We start from the raw sequence: 14,956 nt of genomic DNA, 5'->3' as shown, positions 1-14,956 counted from the left end.
ACAGCTTCCTGTGGTGCTGCTGGTTCCACGTGAACTTTAGTTATATTCCAAATTGAGCCTTTGGAGATAACTGGTAGCCCACTGGTAAGTTATCCCAACGGTTTTAGATTACATTTCTTTGAAGGATGACTGAAGTGAGAGGGACGTGGAGGCGGCCATATGCATTTCTTTTTGAAAAATGCAAACTGCCTGGCTGTCCTGCTGATGCGGAAGCCTTGTGTATGTCTAGTCATTAACCGTGAACAAGCATGCAGATCAGATGTTTGACTTGGAGAGGAACTGTAATAAAGAAAAGTGCCCGTGGGGGGTACTTACCTCGGGAGGGGAAGTCTATGGATCCTAATGAGGCTTCCCCCTTCCTCTGCAGCACTGATCCAGCGCTGGCTCCTTCAAACAGCTGCAGATGGCAATGTTTACCTCTGAGATCCAGGGCAGATGCAGTACCAGCTTCCCTCTAGGCTCTGGCGGAAATGGCCAAGTCCTATCAGGTCCCCTCTACTGCACAGGCGTCTCGCGCCTGCACAGTACAGCAGACCCAATGGGGGTTGGCTATTTCTGCTGTAGCATAAGCATTAGGTGTGATGTACTTCCTGCCCAGCAGGGTGGCGTTATGCATATGACCCTGTCACCGCACGGTGGCGCAGGGTCATATGAAGGCTGGTTTCTGCAGTGCTTGCATCGCAAAGCTACTGAGATGTGTGAAACCGGCCTAAAGCCTGGCACACATCCAATTTTACCACCTCCATGTAGTATGAGAGTTTACCTGCACAATCTGTTCATAGTATTTAAGATCTGTTGGCCCACTTACTACATGGAGGTGGTAAAATTGTCTGGTCATTGGCCAATTAAAATTGGCCCTTGCCTCCCTCCTTTTGCCCCCTTGCCAAAACCAGCTGAATGGCCACAACAGGCAATTGTAAGTGTTCTTAAGCTTTATACACACCCCTAGATTGCTCCCATATGAAGCGGTCATAGTCGATAATCTAGCGAGTGCACAGGTGATTGCTGAGGTTGCTTAATGATCCAGCGTGGTGGGATTTTATCTATCTACAATCAGTCCAAGTGGTCATCCCCCCCCCCCCCCTGAAAGACACCCCTTCTCTCTGTGCAACCAATGCATCTGTACAGTACTTGGCGCCCAGACTGTCAGAAGAGGGATTTAGCCATGATTCCTTCAGGTGGCAATTATTTTACGTGTTTATGCACATTTGCTCTGTTAAAATTTCAAAGTAGCAATGCTTTGCACAAAGTGCATCAACCAATAAGGATCCCAGTTTCTGCATATAGGCCATATAATGTCTTTTGATTGGTTGCTGTGCAGAGTACACTGTACTTTGATCTGTGATCATCACTCTCATTGAATTCGCCCATAAAGCTGTGAATAAATGTTCTTGCACTTGTTAGTCAGAAGTCTCAGTATTCTGCCACCTGTGCTGGTAATGTGTGCTGTGCAGAGTCACACAATGTAGTACGTAGTACCACTTTTCCCTTATTCATGTCATGTTGTTAAACACTAGAGAGTTTTAGAAACTAGATACCAGTGCGCTACGATATCACTCTCGCTGTTTACTACATCTCATAATCTTTCTTACCTTGTTCTGATTCTTACCCAAGTTACATTTCAGGGTTATTTGAGTAAGAATGAGACCACGTATGATCTATTGATGGCATATTGTACTTGCACAGCTGTAGCTTAATAATAAAACTGTGCAATGAAAGGTGATGTTGGTAGAGGAGGATATTTTACTTCTTTACTCGAGTGTGGAAGGATTTAGTACCTATTTCAAATGTCATGTTTAGAGCTTAACTAGTCATGTGTACTTCCATGTTGTAACCATGGCAGCATCAGCAGATTAGATTGGGAAAGCATTAGGTGTGACAAGCTCAAGTAATATTCAGCATCACTGCCTTATTATAAAGCAAGCTAAGCTTAAAGCTGAAGTCTATGCAGAATACACAGAGGAAATACAGGATTTGTGACACGGAAGATTCGTAATTCTGTCCAACCGAGGGTCAAGTAATCAGTGCTGTGCGGTTAATCAACACTGTATGGTCAATGCTACCTCAGCCGCCTTATTGGTGATGAGCTCACAGACTTTACTGACATCCCTTTGCCAGGCTGCAATAATAGTTGGCTCAAAATATTGCCCTCCCCCACCCGCTGTGAGAGTGTGAGGGGCATTACATGAAGCCAATCCGGAGAATCTGTTAAATGTATGTGTTGCATTTAGAAATGCATGAAGTATTAACTCAGGATGATACCATTTATTGTCTAACTAGAGGTAAACAAAAATTAAGCTTCCAGCTAAAAAGCCTTCTTTAGACTTTTCTTTTTCCTGTGTATTTAGACGTTAAAACAGCCCGCTTATATGCACTGGGGAAACATTAATTTGCAAACATTAATAAATGTCATTAAATGCCTTAATTACAACTGCAGGAGGGTCTCATAGGGAGGCTTGCTAATTTATGGCAAATAGATAAGACCACTAGATTGCTAAAACATCACATACCACAGACTCCAGGTGATGGGGAGACATTGTAAATCCAGAGTCAAAACGTAAATAGGCAGGGTACATACAGCACACTATTTGTTATAAGCTAAAAAGAATTGTGCCATTTAAAACCCATCTTATCAGCACATGATACATAACAAATTGCTCTAACAAATTGGAAATATATGTAAGTTTTCTTTACTGGGCATATTGCCAGATGAAATGGGTATTTTTATTTGGACGTTTAGATCTAAAGTTACTCTATTCAGATTCAAAAATGAAATGAATCCATCACGTGAGCAATTGTAATAATCAGAAACTCCACATTGAGATTGTTGTAATGATTAAGAGCTGTTTGTGCTATTATTTATCTGTATTGGTTTCCAGTCTTTAACTCTGCACTGAGCAGGATGCACACACTGCATTAAACTCAGCCGGGCCTATCAATAAAGACCCGCCTTGGGCAAGTATCTAGCGTGTGTGAGGAGTCCCCCATGTCGACTGATTCAGCATGCCGGGCCATTCCTGATGTCCAATGCATGAGCAACCCCTAAGCTCATTATTCTCCCACTCACCCTGCCCACCAGAAGCCAATCTCTTGTGCGTAGCTCATCACCTCTACTCCCCGCTGCATGCTAACCAACATGTCACTAGCCTCATGGCTAATGATGAGTCTGTATAAAACAGTGTCCCCAAACTGTCGCCCAAGGGATAGAGTCCTGATCCTAGCAGGGGATAGTCTTCATGTGGGCACAAGGCTTTTAGCTGTGGTGCATGCATTATAGCACTGAGGTGGTTCACTATATCAGCAGCATCCACTGATGTAGCACTCTTTTTTAACCTATGAACAGATGGTGGGAAGTATACAGAGCAAACATTTAGGCTTCAATGACTGCTTGATGCAGTTGTGTGACTCAGAGACCGCTGAAGCTAAAATAAACAAAATGCAAGGTAGGCCTCCATACTGTAGGATTTGGCTGATCCTCTGGCTTCAGTAATGTCTGAGTTGCACTCCAAGGGTCAGGCTTCAGTCTGAACACTAATCTGCATAACATGTTAGGTCTAGAGGCCTCAAACCCCGCAGCCTCTTTTTTCCTCTCTCTACATGTCTTTTAACTCTCTTGTCCATCCCACATTTCTGCAACAGAACCAGTAATGTAAACTTGGAGTTTAGATGTGTTTTAAAACTTTTGAATCAGACTTGTTTTGTTATATTTACTAGCCCTTTAAGTGGTTTAGGAGCTGCTTAGAGCAGGATTAGGGAAAACAGTTATTCCTCCAATCTCCAATAATACCTAGAGAATGGATTATCTCTGTCATTCGGAAAGTACTTCTACTTAAGAACTGAACTTGTGGTTCTGACAGATACGGGATAATTTATTAAAATATTATGTCACAGTTGTCAAAGCTCCAACTTCATTTCTATAAATGAAATGACAGATAACTGTCAGGAGAGGCAGAATATTCTATAAACAGCAGCCAATTAGAGAAACTAGAGGAGATGCAAAACGATTGGAGCTCTGGGATTGCATGGTAAAAAGAGCCTTGTGTGTTCAAGAACCCTGTACCACAGGAGATGTGCAGCAAAATTATTCCATTCACTTCAGACCAAACCCATGTCTTCTTTGAAATATCCTGGCTTCGGATTTAATATTTGAAGTAAACAGACTGGGCCATGTACAATAGGGTTCTCAAAGTTTGGCAATCGCTGAGAAACAAAAGTACTTCTGCAGAACTTTTATAAAAGTAGATCTTACTGCAAGTGTGTATCTGACTACACAGCCACCAGATGCTGAATATTCAGCCGCCCAAGCCATAGTCTGCTATGACTGCCACCTAATAGCAGAAAGTTTTAATAAACTCAGGCCAAATATGTAATATCACTTAGTGTTTCACTGATTTCTAATGCTGGGAATACACCATGAGATTTTTTTGGCAGATAGATGGTTTGATAGATAATATCCAGCATGTCCGATCTGATTTTCGATCGTTTTTCTGAACGATTTCTTATAGAAGTGTATGGAAATCTATCGGAAAATCGATCAGACAGTAAATCTGCTGAAAAATCTTATTGTGTATTCCCAGCATAAGGATAGATCTCGTGTGTCAAACTCAAGTACAAATTGGAATAAAATTGAACACTGGAACCAAGTTTCAGGCCAACCTCAATGTCTCATGGACACCCCTTTCCCTTTATAAAGTTCCCTGGTGTCTAATGAACCCCTCCCTCCCCTATAGAGTTTCCTGTTGTCTAGTGGCCGCCCTCTCTTGTACAGTTCCCTGGTATCTAATGCCTCCTTCCTCCCCTATACAGTTTTCTGGTGTCTAATGCCTCCTCCCTCCCCTATACAGTTTTCTGGTGTCTAATGCCTCCTCCCTCCCCTATACAGATTCCTGGTGTCTAATGCCTCCTCCCTCCCCCAAACAGGTTGCTGGTGTGTAATGCCTCCTTCCTTCCACGATAGTTTCCTGGTGTCTAGTGATTACACTTCCTTCTCTGTATGCATACCTATGAAAAAGCCACCGGGAGACTCGGGCGCAGAATATAGCCGGTATATGGCTAACCCTGCTCCTGCGGCATTAATTACTATTCCCCCTCCAGGTCAGCGTGATAGGGAAATACGTAATTAGTCTTCCAGCGATTGGCGGCCAAATTAGTGTTTTAGAAAGTAACTTCAGCTCCGTCTTCTGACGGCGCCGAAGTTTCTCAGTGTGTGCCGCTATAGCCGTAATTCCTATTACGGTCTATGGCTGCGCCCAAGTCTCCTGCGCTGGTTTCCTAGTGTTCGCTCTGTATATGGTAGTTTTCTGGTGTCTAGTGCTTTTCCTCTCCCCCCACCCCAAGGTTTCCCTTGTGATCTAGGGCTTCACCTCCAATATAGCTTCCCTGACATAATGCAAGCATATTGCAAAGCGGGGAAACTACTTACGGGCCAAATTTGATGGCTCTGTGGGACAGTTTTGGCCCACAGGACAGTTTGACATGTATGGTCTAGATAAAATAAAGTCAGTCAAATGTAAATTGCATGCAAGCTAGAACTGTTAGGATCTGAACATCCATCTGTAAAAGTAAGCACTCCCTTCAGTTTAGCTGTTCACATTGCTAGGATTATTGCCACCCACAATCAAACGGTACTTTGATTCTGAGCCCACAACCACCCACCTCTCCTTAGCTCCTCCATTATGGTCTTAACACAGTCTGGCAACTTGCTTGTCTGTTACTGCCTGTCACTTACCCTAATTAGTTCAGATAGTTAACCAAAGAGCTCTCCTGCTTTGTGCAGTTGAATACTCATGCAGAAGGTGAAATGCCTGGGTTGTCTGTACTGAAGAATGTACAGTTGGAAAATATGTGCATGTGCATATTTTTTTTTTTTTTTTTTTTAGAAATTCATTATTGTCTACAAATTGAAAGTACTGTAAAAGGTAATTTTAGACAAACATTTCATAGCAAAATCATTTCTGCAGTAGGGCTACACGTTTATGGCAAATGTTTAGCAAGAGTGGAATTCAGCCTGACACTTCTACCTAACCCTAATTTATAATCCTGCATTAACCTTAACCTGACCCCAACAATGACTGAGAGCCTGGAGTCAACCTAGTCTATCTTTACCTGCCTTGACCTTTCTAACCCTCTATGCTGTCAGGAGGTAATCATGATAGTTCAGTCCTGCTGGCTCTGCATAAAGATCATGTGATACCAAAGACAACTGTTTGCTCTTCAGGAAACTTGCACCAGCACAGAAAGAACATGCAGACGCCATGCTAATATTGTGCCAAGTGATATAAGGACCGCAGTGCATCAAGTGTGTGCCAACCACTTGGCCACTGTGGTGCTGCATTGTCATGCCTGCAGTAGTGCGATATCGCGTCCCACTGCTGCGCAGCGCATGTAAAAATTTTTTTCTTTATTGGAAATTATATACAAATATACAATACAATAAATAATAATGATATTTGTGATCTAAATATCACAAAAACAAAACATACATAATCAGTATATACGTTATATAACTATACATAAGTATTGTTAATAATACTATTTACATAAGAAACCATATCTCATAAGCTTATCATCAGAAAAAGAGACTTGCTCTCTAATCATTACTAATTCAAAAAATATATCTCTCTGAGCAGAAGAATACTCATTCAAACAACATTCAAAACCAGACAGGACAACAAAAAAACCATAAAACCATCACCCTATACCCAACAAGTGACTATCACCAAACAAAAACAAAAAACTACTCAATCTGCCATCTATACAGGAGGGGTAACTACAAAAAACCAAAATTATCAAAATCAGCACAGGACAAACGAGGACACCCATAAGTTAGATGGAGGGATAACTCCTCTAACTATGTCTGCGGCCAATCATCAAAACATAAGATATGTAAAAGGATCAAAATCTGAAAAAAGGTGATAAGAGACAGGAAGCTCACCCAAAAGAGACGCAGATAGGCCAAGGAGGCTTGATGTTCTGCCATGCAAGAATCCAAGCACCTCTGCCCATTCTACACCTCTCCAAGTCCCGGATCCTAGATACCTTACCCAGAATGCGCAGCGCATGTAGTCTAAACATCAGATATGCACCTAGATGCGCAGAGCAAGGCTAACTCGTGTTTCAGAACAGGATCTGTTTTTGGGTTTTTTTGTAAACTTTGGGTGACCTCTCAGGGAAAAGTGTTTCTTTTTCTGAACATTATGGAATTTTAAACACAAGATATTTACAGCAAGTGCTGGCATCTCTGCCTGTGCTGACATGTAACCCGTTACAAGAGATAGGAAGGGACGGAGATAAAACCAAGACTGCAATACTGTGCCATTAGGTACAGACAAAACACAGCTACAAAATAACAAATCTCAGTGCCATGTACTAAGCACTGTTGTAGTTTGTCTGGTATTTTGTACTCCCTCTCCCTGTACCATACAACCTACTATCTGCTGTCAGTTTGTCCCTCCACAGTCATCTCACATCTAAACATCAGGTGTGATCTGAGCACAAACAGAAGGATTCAGTTATAGAGTGCAGTGATTCAGAGGTGCAGAGCTATAGGGGGAGTAGCCACTGCACTTCTTTTTGTTACAGGGTTCAGCTGTCTAGGGCAGGGGTTGTAGTGACATAGGCTAGGCGGGGTCATGCATTATAGTTTTGCTTCCAGGTCTGTAATTTGTAGTGATGTCACTGCAGTGATCAGATCTCATATGCAGATAACAGATTGCAAATATTGTGCCTATTACAGTTAGGTGCAGACATGAATAGCTGTGGAAATAGTTAAAGGACAACTGAAGTTAGAGGGATATGGAGGCTGCCATGATATGCTATGCAATACCATGAAATGTGTACTCAATACCGCTCTGGGGTCTGCTACAGTTGTGTAGCTAAAGAATTTTGGGCCCCAGTGCAAGCTTTTCATTGGGCTCCCTGAGCATTCTATACATAACCATTCATATGGCGCCACAAAACTTGCCAAGGACTTCCACAGTATGAGAGGAATAAGGAGAGTAAGGGAGCAGTTTAATGATTACCACCATTCAAATAATATATAGAAGTAATCATTACCAGCATAGCACCATTGAAGAGATGTCCCCTCCTGCCCAGGGGTCCTGGTGCGGTCACAACCTCCTCATCTCCTATTGCTACACCACTGGTCTGCTGTCACTCCAGAAAGGATGCATGACGTGTATCTGATAAATAACAATGTGCTATCTTAAATAAAAAATCTCTCTGGTCCAATTGGTCCATTGCAGAACAGATACATGTGAACCATCCAATGGAAAACTGATGCCCATTCCTTTAAAAGGGCACCTGCAGTGAGAGGGATATGAAGGGTGTCATATTTTTCCTTTTTAACCATGCCAGTTGCCTGGGTATCCTGCTGATAGTCTGAATTATACACCTGAAACAAGCAATGCAGCTTATCCAGTCCATTTTTGACATCTAATCGGCATGCTTTTTCAGAGTATGTGGCTGAATGTAGTAGAGGCAGAGAATCAGCTGGACAGCCAGGCAATTTGTATTGTTTAGAAGGAAATAAATGACAGCCTCCATATCCCTCCTACTTTAAATTGCAGTGATTGACCTTTGCATAACATACAGCACCAAGTGGTAACAAGCTAGTGGTGGTGACCTTTTGACTGATCTGTGATCTGATGTGTTGATATCTGATCAATATCAAATAGTGCAAGGTGACAGATTGGTAAAACTATCAATATTACGGGATCGATACAGAAAATATCAGTCATCTATCCAGTTGGGTACAAATATCACCGTGTATGCCTTGCTTTTATATTCATTCCAGTTCAAAGACAAAAGAAATTGACAGTTTTCCACCTCTCTCAGCTATCCACCCATCAATGCATCAAGCAGCACAAAAGCATGCATAAGATCCAGTTACATCTCTGCTACAAAAGTATGTGGTGTCCAGGATGCAGTGTAATACTTTGCTTGTTGCTTCTCTATCTGTATATCTGCAGTGGATGGCATTAGGCTTTAGTATGTTTGGCACATGGTACACATATCTAGCACTGCTTGTATGCATATAGCACTGCTTGTATGCTTGCACATAAAGCCTGAACCTGGCAGCTGTTCTAATTTAGTCCACAGTGAATGTTATGCAGATTTTTATGGCCAATAAAATGTGTCCTTGTAGGTCCTCCTCTCATTTACATTTGCAGCTGTTGGTAGTAGCAAGTGTTGTATGAATGATATGCTGTAGACAGAGGGGAGGGTATACAGTCCCTGTTTCTTGTGCTCATGCTTTTATGACCCACGGATTGTCCCATTTTTTTTAAGATGTTGACAAACCACACCTAAAACATAAAATACTTGTGACATGTAATCACTGATTTACAAAGATGCTCCAAACAGCAAGCGTTGCTTGAACGGGGCCAAATGCACTGAAAATGTCCTTTTAGGTAGCAAAAGACAAATAACTTTATTGGCATAATGATTTTTTTTTTCTTGGGTAGGTGGCATGGAAAGGGGTAGGATAGGGGTACATTGGGTAAACAGTCCATAAATCGGTCTGTGGCATGCTGTGACATAGTGTGCAGCGATTCCTCTTGTAGAATGTAGGGTTTTCTCTTATCCTGTAATGTGTGAAAGTCTGGAAATGGTTCCATCATTTTTTTTTTTTAAAAAGGTTTCCCTGATTGCAGTATATTTGGGGCAGTGCAGCAGGTAGTGATTGTCATCCTGGAGGGTCTTAAGGTGCGTACACACATGCGACTATAGTCGTTTGAAACGATCGTTCCCCGATCGTTTCAAACGACGATCGTTTAAAAAAAAGCAGCCAACAACCATTTTGTATAACGACGGACGAGCTAGATCATTAACAACGAACGATCTAGCTTGGCGGATTTTTTCCAACGACGATCGTTTGCAAAAGTAGTACATCGTTGGAAACGGTCGTTCGTACTAGGCTTGATATGCGCATTTCATTATTTCTCCATGAAACTTTCATTTTTATGCGCAGGCGCAATAGTTGCTTTTACGTGATGTAACGTTGGTTCTAATGATCAGATCGTTACACACCTTGTAAAACTAACTTTACTTAGGTCGTTCTTTCATCAATTAAAAGTTTGTTCGTCGTTGACAATGAACGATCGTTGTCGCATGTGTGTACGTAGCTTTAAGGTGGCCATACACTCGTTAGATTAGCATCAGATAGATCATCAGATAGATTTTTGATCTATCTGATGTGTTTAGGAACATTTTTTACTAGGAACCGATTTCCAATAGATTTCAGTATGAAACCTATTGAAAATTGATCTGATGGCATTTTGTTGCCATCAGATTTCCATTAGGTCCAATTCAAAATGATAAGCAATCTCAACAGATCGACCTAGATTTTCCAGCATGTCAAATTGATTGAAATCAATCGAAATCGGCTGCAAATCGATTGGCCGGACAATCTAGTTTCGATCGGCTGCTAATTGGCTCAGTGTATGGACCCTTATGCTCAGTGTTGGCATAGACTATCCTCCCTGGGTTTGTAGGTATGTCTGTGTCTCCCAGACTGGATCTCAAGGTTGTGAGCACTCGGTTTGTAGACACTCGGAATTTGCCTCTCTTGAGGCCCTGATCACAGTGATCAGTTGTGTTGCAGAATAATTCTGCATGTCAACTCACTGCCCATACAATCCTATGGGGTTGTTCACACTGATTGTGTTATTCTAAGTTTCTGCATGCAGGCTTTGTATTAAAGTCTATGTCCAGTCTTTATTGCAGCTCACATTCATTAAACCGTGTGCGTCATGCAACTGACCACTGTGAACCTAGCCTGAGACTTTTGGACATCCGTTCCAGGTGGAATATGTCTGTTGGGCTAGATTCCAATTTTGTTTGATCTGGATAGGTGATGGGACCCCATAGTTCACTGTAGAGTAGGACTGGAGTGATGACACAGTCAAAGACTTTCAACAAGACCAGCTGGTTCCAGTTCCTTCCTGATGGCATAGAACGCTTAGCATGCTTTGGCTTTTAGGGCCTCTATGGCTGACTTGTGGTGCCCATACATGGTACAAATTTTTTTCATCCAATCTTACCTTTTCTATGTAATATAAGGGAACTGCCTAAATTATCTTTTCCGTATATTCACTTAATTTACCCTTATACTACATAGAAATGGTAAGATTGGATGAAAAAAAATGTACCATGTATGGACACTATTAGGCTTCCAGATTTCCAGACCCTGCTAGGTATATTTGTCAGTTCTTCTGATTTCACAATCACTGAGTGTAATGGATGTGCATGTAGGGTGAGTGCTGGCGAGGCATCTAGAGCAGAGACCAATTTATTTATGTATATGTTGAAAACCGTTGGACTCAGGCTGCAACCCTGTTTTCTATGCTCACTTGGACCATAGAATACCCGGAGGGGGGGGGGGGGGGGGGGGGGGGAGGGGGAAGAGAGAGAGAATTGGTAAGTGATTAGTGAAAGTGTACATTCCATGACCATGTACATGCTGTCGGGCCTGGCTGCGATGAAGAGAGGGACATAAGAGGGGTGGGCCGACTGGGGATCATACATGCAGCTGCCAACACTCTACACCTGCTTGAAAGAAGCACATTTTAGGGTTGGTAGGAAGCCCGGTCGGGGGTCCATCAGTTGTCTTGAATTCAACCTGCTCAGGACTGTACATCTCAGCTGAGAACTTTCTGGCATGTTGAATGGATAGGACAGAAATTGATCAAAATTACGATCGGGCAGCCATGTAGCACCGATCTCTGTCAGATTAGATGACTATGATGAAATATGCCAGGTAAAGTCGACAACTGTATGGGCACTTTTTAGAAAGCATTTCCAGTAGCAGTAGAATGAAAACACACTCAAAATGTATACGTTTTCCTCTGATTTTGCTATTGCAAAGACCCATTCAGTTGTTCTGAAGGGGACAGAACTGCAACCACACTCAAAATGCAGCATGCGGTATGTTGGCGATTCCATAAGAGGCACATTACAGTAGTGGGAATCAGAGCACTACAATTTACATTATGTGCAATCGGCATTTCAGAAGTTGGTTCAAGGCATACTTAGTGGAAATTTTGGTAACCCTAAATCACGTAAACATTAACACCCTTCAGCAAACTTGAAAGTGTGTGTCTGTGTGTGTGTATATCTGTCACAAGAAAGGTAACAGGAGAGGAAAAGGTATGACATGCTATCTCTGATTTGTTTCAGTGTATTGGAACTTGCCTAATGAAATATTATTGTATCCTGTTTGGGGGTACAGATTGCAACAACATTTGTATCAAATCAGAAAAATAGCATCTCATTGATCTTTGTTACAATGTCTCTGTTGCTTCAAGATGCAGATAATGTCACCTTTCAAATATGTGTTAAGTACTAAGGGCTCGTTCACATCTAGCCAACGCAGATGGCTGTGCGATCGGAATGCAGCGCATCCGATCGCACGCCACCTGTGCCGCTGCGCTGCTGATCCCATCCTTTGACAGTGATGGGATCAGCTTCTGCGGTGCGGGCAAAATGCAGGCAGCAGTATGCAAGCGGTTTCCAGCGTATTGTACTGCTGCGCAGCGCAGTAGATGTGAACGGTAGAAGGGCAGTCTATGCCCTTCTGCCGTTCCTGCGTTTCAGCACATCATACGCGCTTCCATATCCGCACGGAAGCGCGTATGATGTGAACGAGGCCTTAAGGTGGCCACTAACGATCCAATTCCTAGCGCAAAATCACTTGAACGATCAGATAATTTTGATTGAAAGTTAAATATCGTAATACATCATTCACTACAACCTCAACGAACCAATCTTTGCATCCTATCTATCACAACCAACAAGAAAATACAAATTTTGGTTCAACAAAAATCCAATCGGTTGTTTTTATAAACGTTCGTAATCGATTGTGTCCACCAATCTGATCACATCCGATCAGAATTATCTGATTGCTCAAAAGATTTTTCACTAGAAATTGGACTGTTTGTGGCTATTTTAAGGCCCAGCTCACACTGGGGGGGATCAAAAACTGATCTGTATAAAAACTGATCCATTTCCGATCAGTTTTTGATCCGTTGTGTTAGTAAACGGTCTATGCGACGCCTCTGGTGCTTTGGAATTATCGCAGCCTCCCCAAACTTGCGGTCTGTTCTGTGGAACATGCTGAATGGATCCGTTCTAACAGGGCAGTTTGAACGGATCCATAGGTTAACATAGGATCCGCTCACATCCGTTAGGATCTGTTCCGGTACAGTCCCCTACTGTATATGGACTTTTTTAGATGCCAATTAGAGACTGGGCATAAGTGTGTAGACAGCTGTGAAGAGAGGAGGCATGTGACCTGCACTGTCAGAGTACATAAATACATGTGATATAGGTCAGGAATACATGCAGTGGGATCTGTGCAGAATGCTGACTGGTTTACTGACCATGTTATATAGAGCAGGGATTCCAAGCATTTCTCTGGTTGTGACACACCACAACCAAATGGCAGCTTATGTCACAAATAGAACCATGCTTTTATCACAATATTAATTTGTAACCCTGTTTACTTTATTAGGAAGCTCTCTAGCCATAGCTGGCCACCCCCACACACTCATCAATTTCCCCATACAAATTGAGTGGGAAAATCTGTCAGTAATCGAGTCCCCCAAAATGTGAGATCAACCAGCTTTCGATCAATTTTGACCTACAGTTGAAAGTATCAATTGAACGGGACAGAAGAGTTCCATCGATCAGGGGCAGGGCAGGAATGCTAGTCGGTCCATGGGCCATAATGTTGCACTGCACCGAACATGCTGCAGTTTGATCCATTTTTTTAATCCATTTTCTGCTGATGGCGAAGTGCTTTGTGTGAAAGGAAATGATCAGAGTAATTGGATAGACACATCAGAACATGATCAAGCTGGGTATGGGTAGCTTTACTGGCTAGCTGTGTAGCTTAGTTCCCTTGCTTGTTCCCTGTCATTTGCAACGGTTATTGGCTCCTGATACTGTCCCTGCATTGGGTGATGCTACATTACTGCTTCTGGCCTTGCTGATGGGTACTGACAGGCATAGCTCCCAGCTGTCCTTTTGTGGGGACAAGTCCCTCTTTGGGAACCCAATTCATCTGTCCCTCTATCTCCCTCATGTGTGCCTCTTTCAGGACACATTGTAAAGATCATTGTAAATATATGTAATTTTCTACTGAAAAATGTGTCTCCTTTACTCTAAACTTTATTCCCATCCTTAAAATTTTTATATTTCTTTATTTCAATTGTCAATATAAAGGAAAATGGACCAGGATAGAAAGGACTAGTGTGGTTTGAATTATAAAACAATTTTTCTCTTTTGAAATCTTCAGAGTATGCAAGACTAAGAGTGTGCTGGGGGTGTGGTTAGAGATGTGGCTTAAAGAAAATCTGAACTGAAAATAAGTCTAAATAAACATACACACATCATACTTACCTCCCGTGTAGTCTACTCATCAATCTTTCTCCTCTCCTGCGTCCTGTTTGGCCACTGTGATCAAGGGAATTCTCCGTCCTCCATTTTGAAAATAGCCATTACCCCATAACAGCTTCCTGGTCAGCACACTGTTAAACTGTAACATTGCCCACTTGAGCCATAGGGAAACATGGACACATCAGTTCTCCTCTCAGCTGTAACTGACAGCAACTGATATATAACTGAGAGCAACTGATATATTTCAGTTCTGACAAAATGTTGTCAGAACTGGAAGGGATCATTGTCAGAAGAAAATGGTGAGCTTCTGAGAGGAACTGATGGCAAGGTAACTATGTAATGTTCATTTGAAGTTACCTCGAGTGTTTATTTTAAATAATTTTACTCAGTACAGGTTCTCTTTAAGTGTCCCTCTTTCTGATCTCAAAATGTTGGGAGGTATGTGACTGGTTATGCCTGCTACTACTTGGCATGCTGACTGGTACTGACTGGTTATACCTGCTAGTACTTGGCATGCTGACTGGTAATGGCTTACTGCTGTTTGCTATGCTGACCGTTA

At 42.2% G+C, this 14,956-nt stretch overlaps 1 protein-coding gene across 15 annotated transcripts in view; it reads left to right on the top strand.

The window, feature by feature from the left end:
- Positions 1–14,956, top strand: part of MAGI1 (membrane associated guanylate kinase, WW and PDZ domain containing 1) — an 869,123-nt gene that overhangs the window by 538,202 nt on the left and 315,965 nt on the right. Inside the window, exon 1 of one of the 15 annotated variants that reach the window (XM_068253814.1) lies at positions 2,213–2,282. The exons of the other annotated variants lie outside the window; for them this stretch is intronic. Within the exon in view, the coding sequence (XP_068109915.1) occupies positions 2,213–2,282 (70 nt within the window). Of the gene's footprint in view, positions 1–2,212; positions 2,283–14,956 lie in introns of those variants that run through there. 15 annotated transcript variants of the gene reach the window in all.

This window comes from Hyperolius riggenbachi, chromosome 9, assembly GCF_040937935.1.
Source record: "Hyperolius riggenbachi isolate aHypRig1 chromosome 9, aHypRig1.pri, whole genome shotgun sequence".
NCBI classification, from domain to species: domain Eukaryota; kingdom Metazoa; phylum Chordata; class Amphibia; order Anura; family Hyperoliidae; genus Hyperolius; species Hyperolius riggenbachi.
Note: the sequence above shows the minus strand (reverse complement) of the source record. Positions and strands in the feature narration are given on the sequence as shown.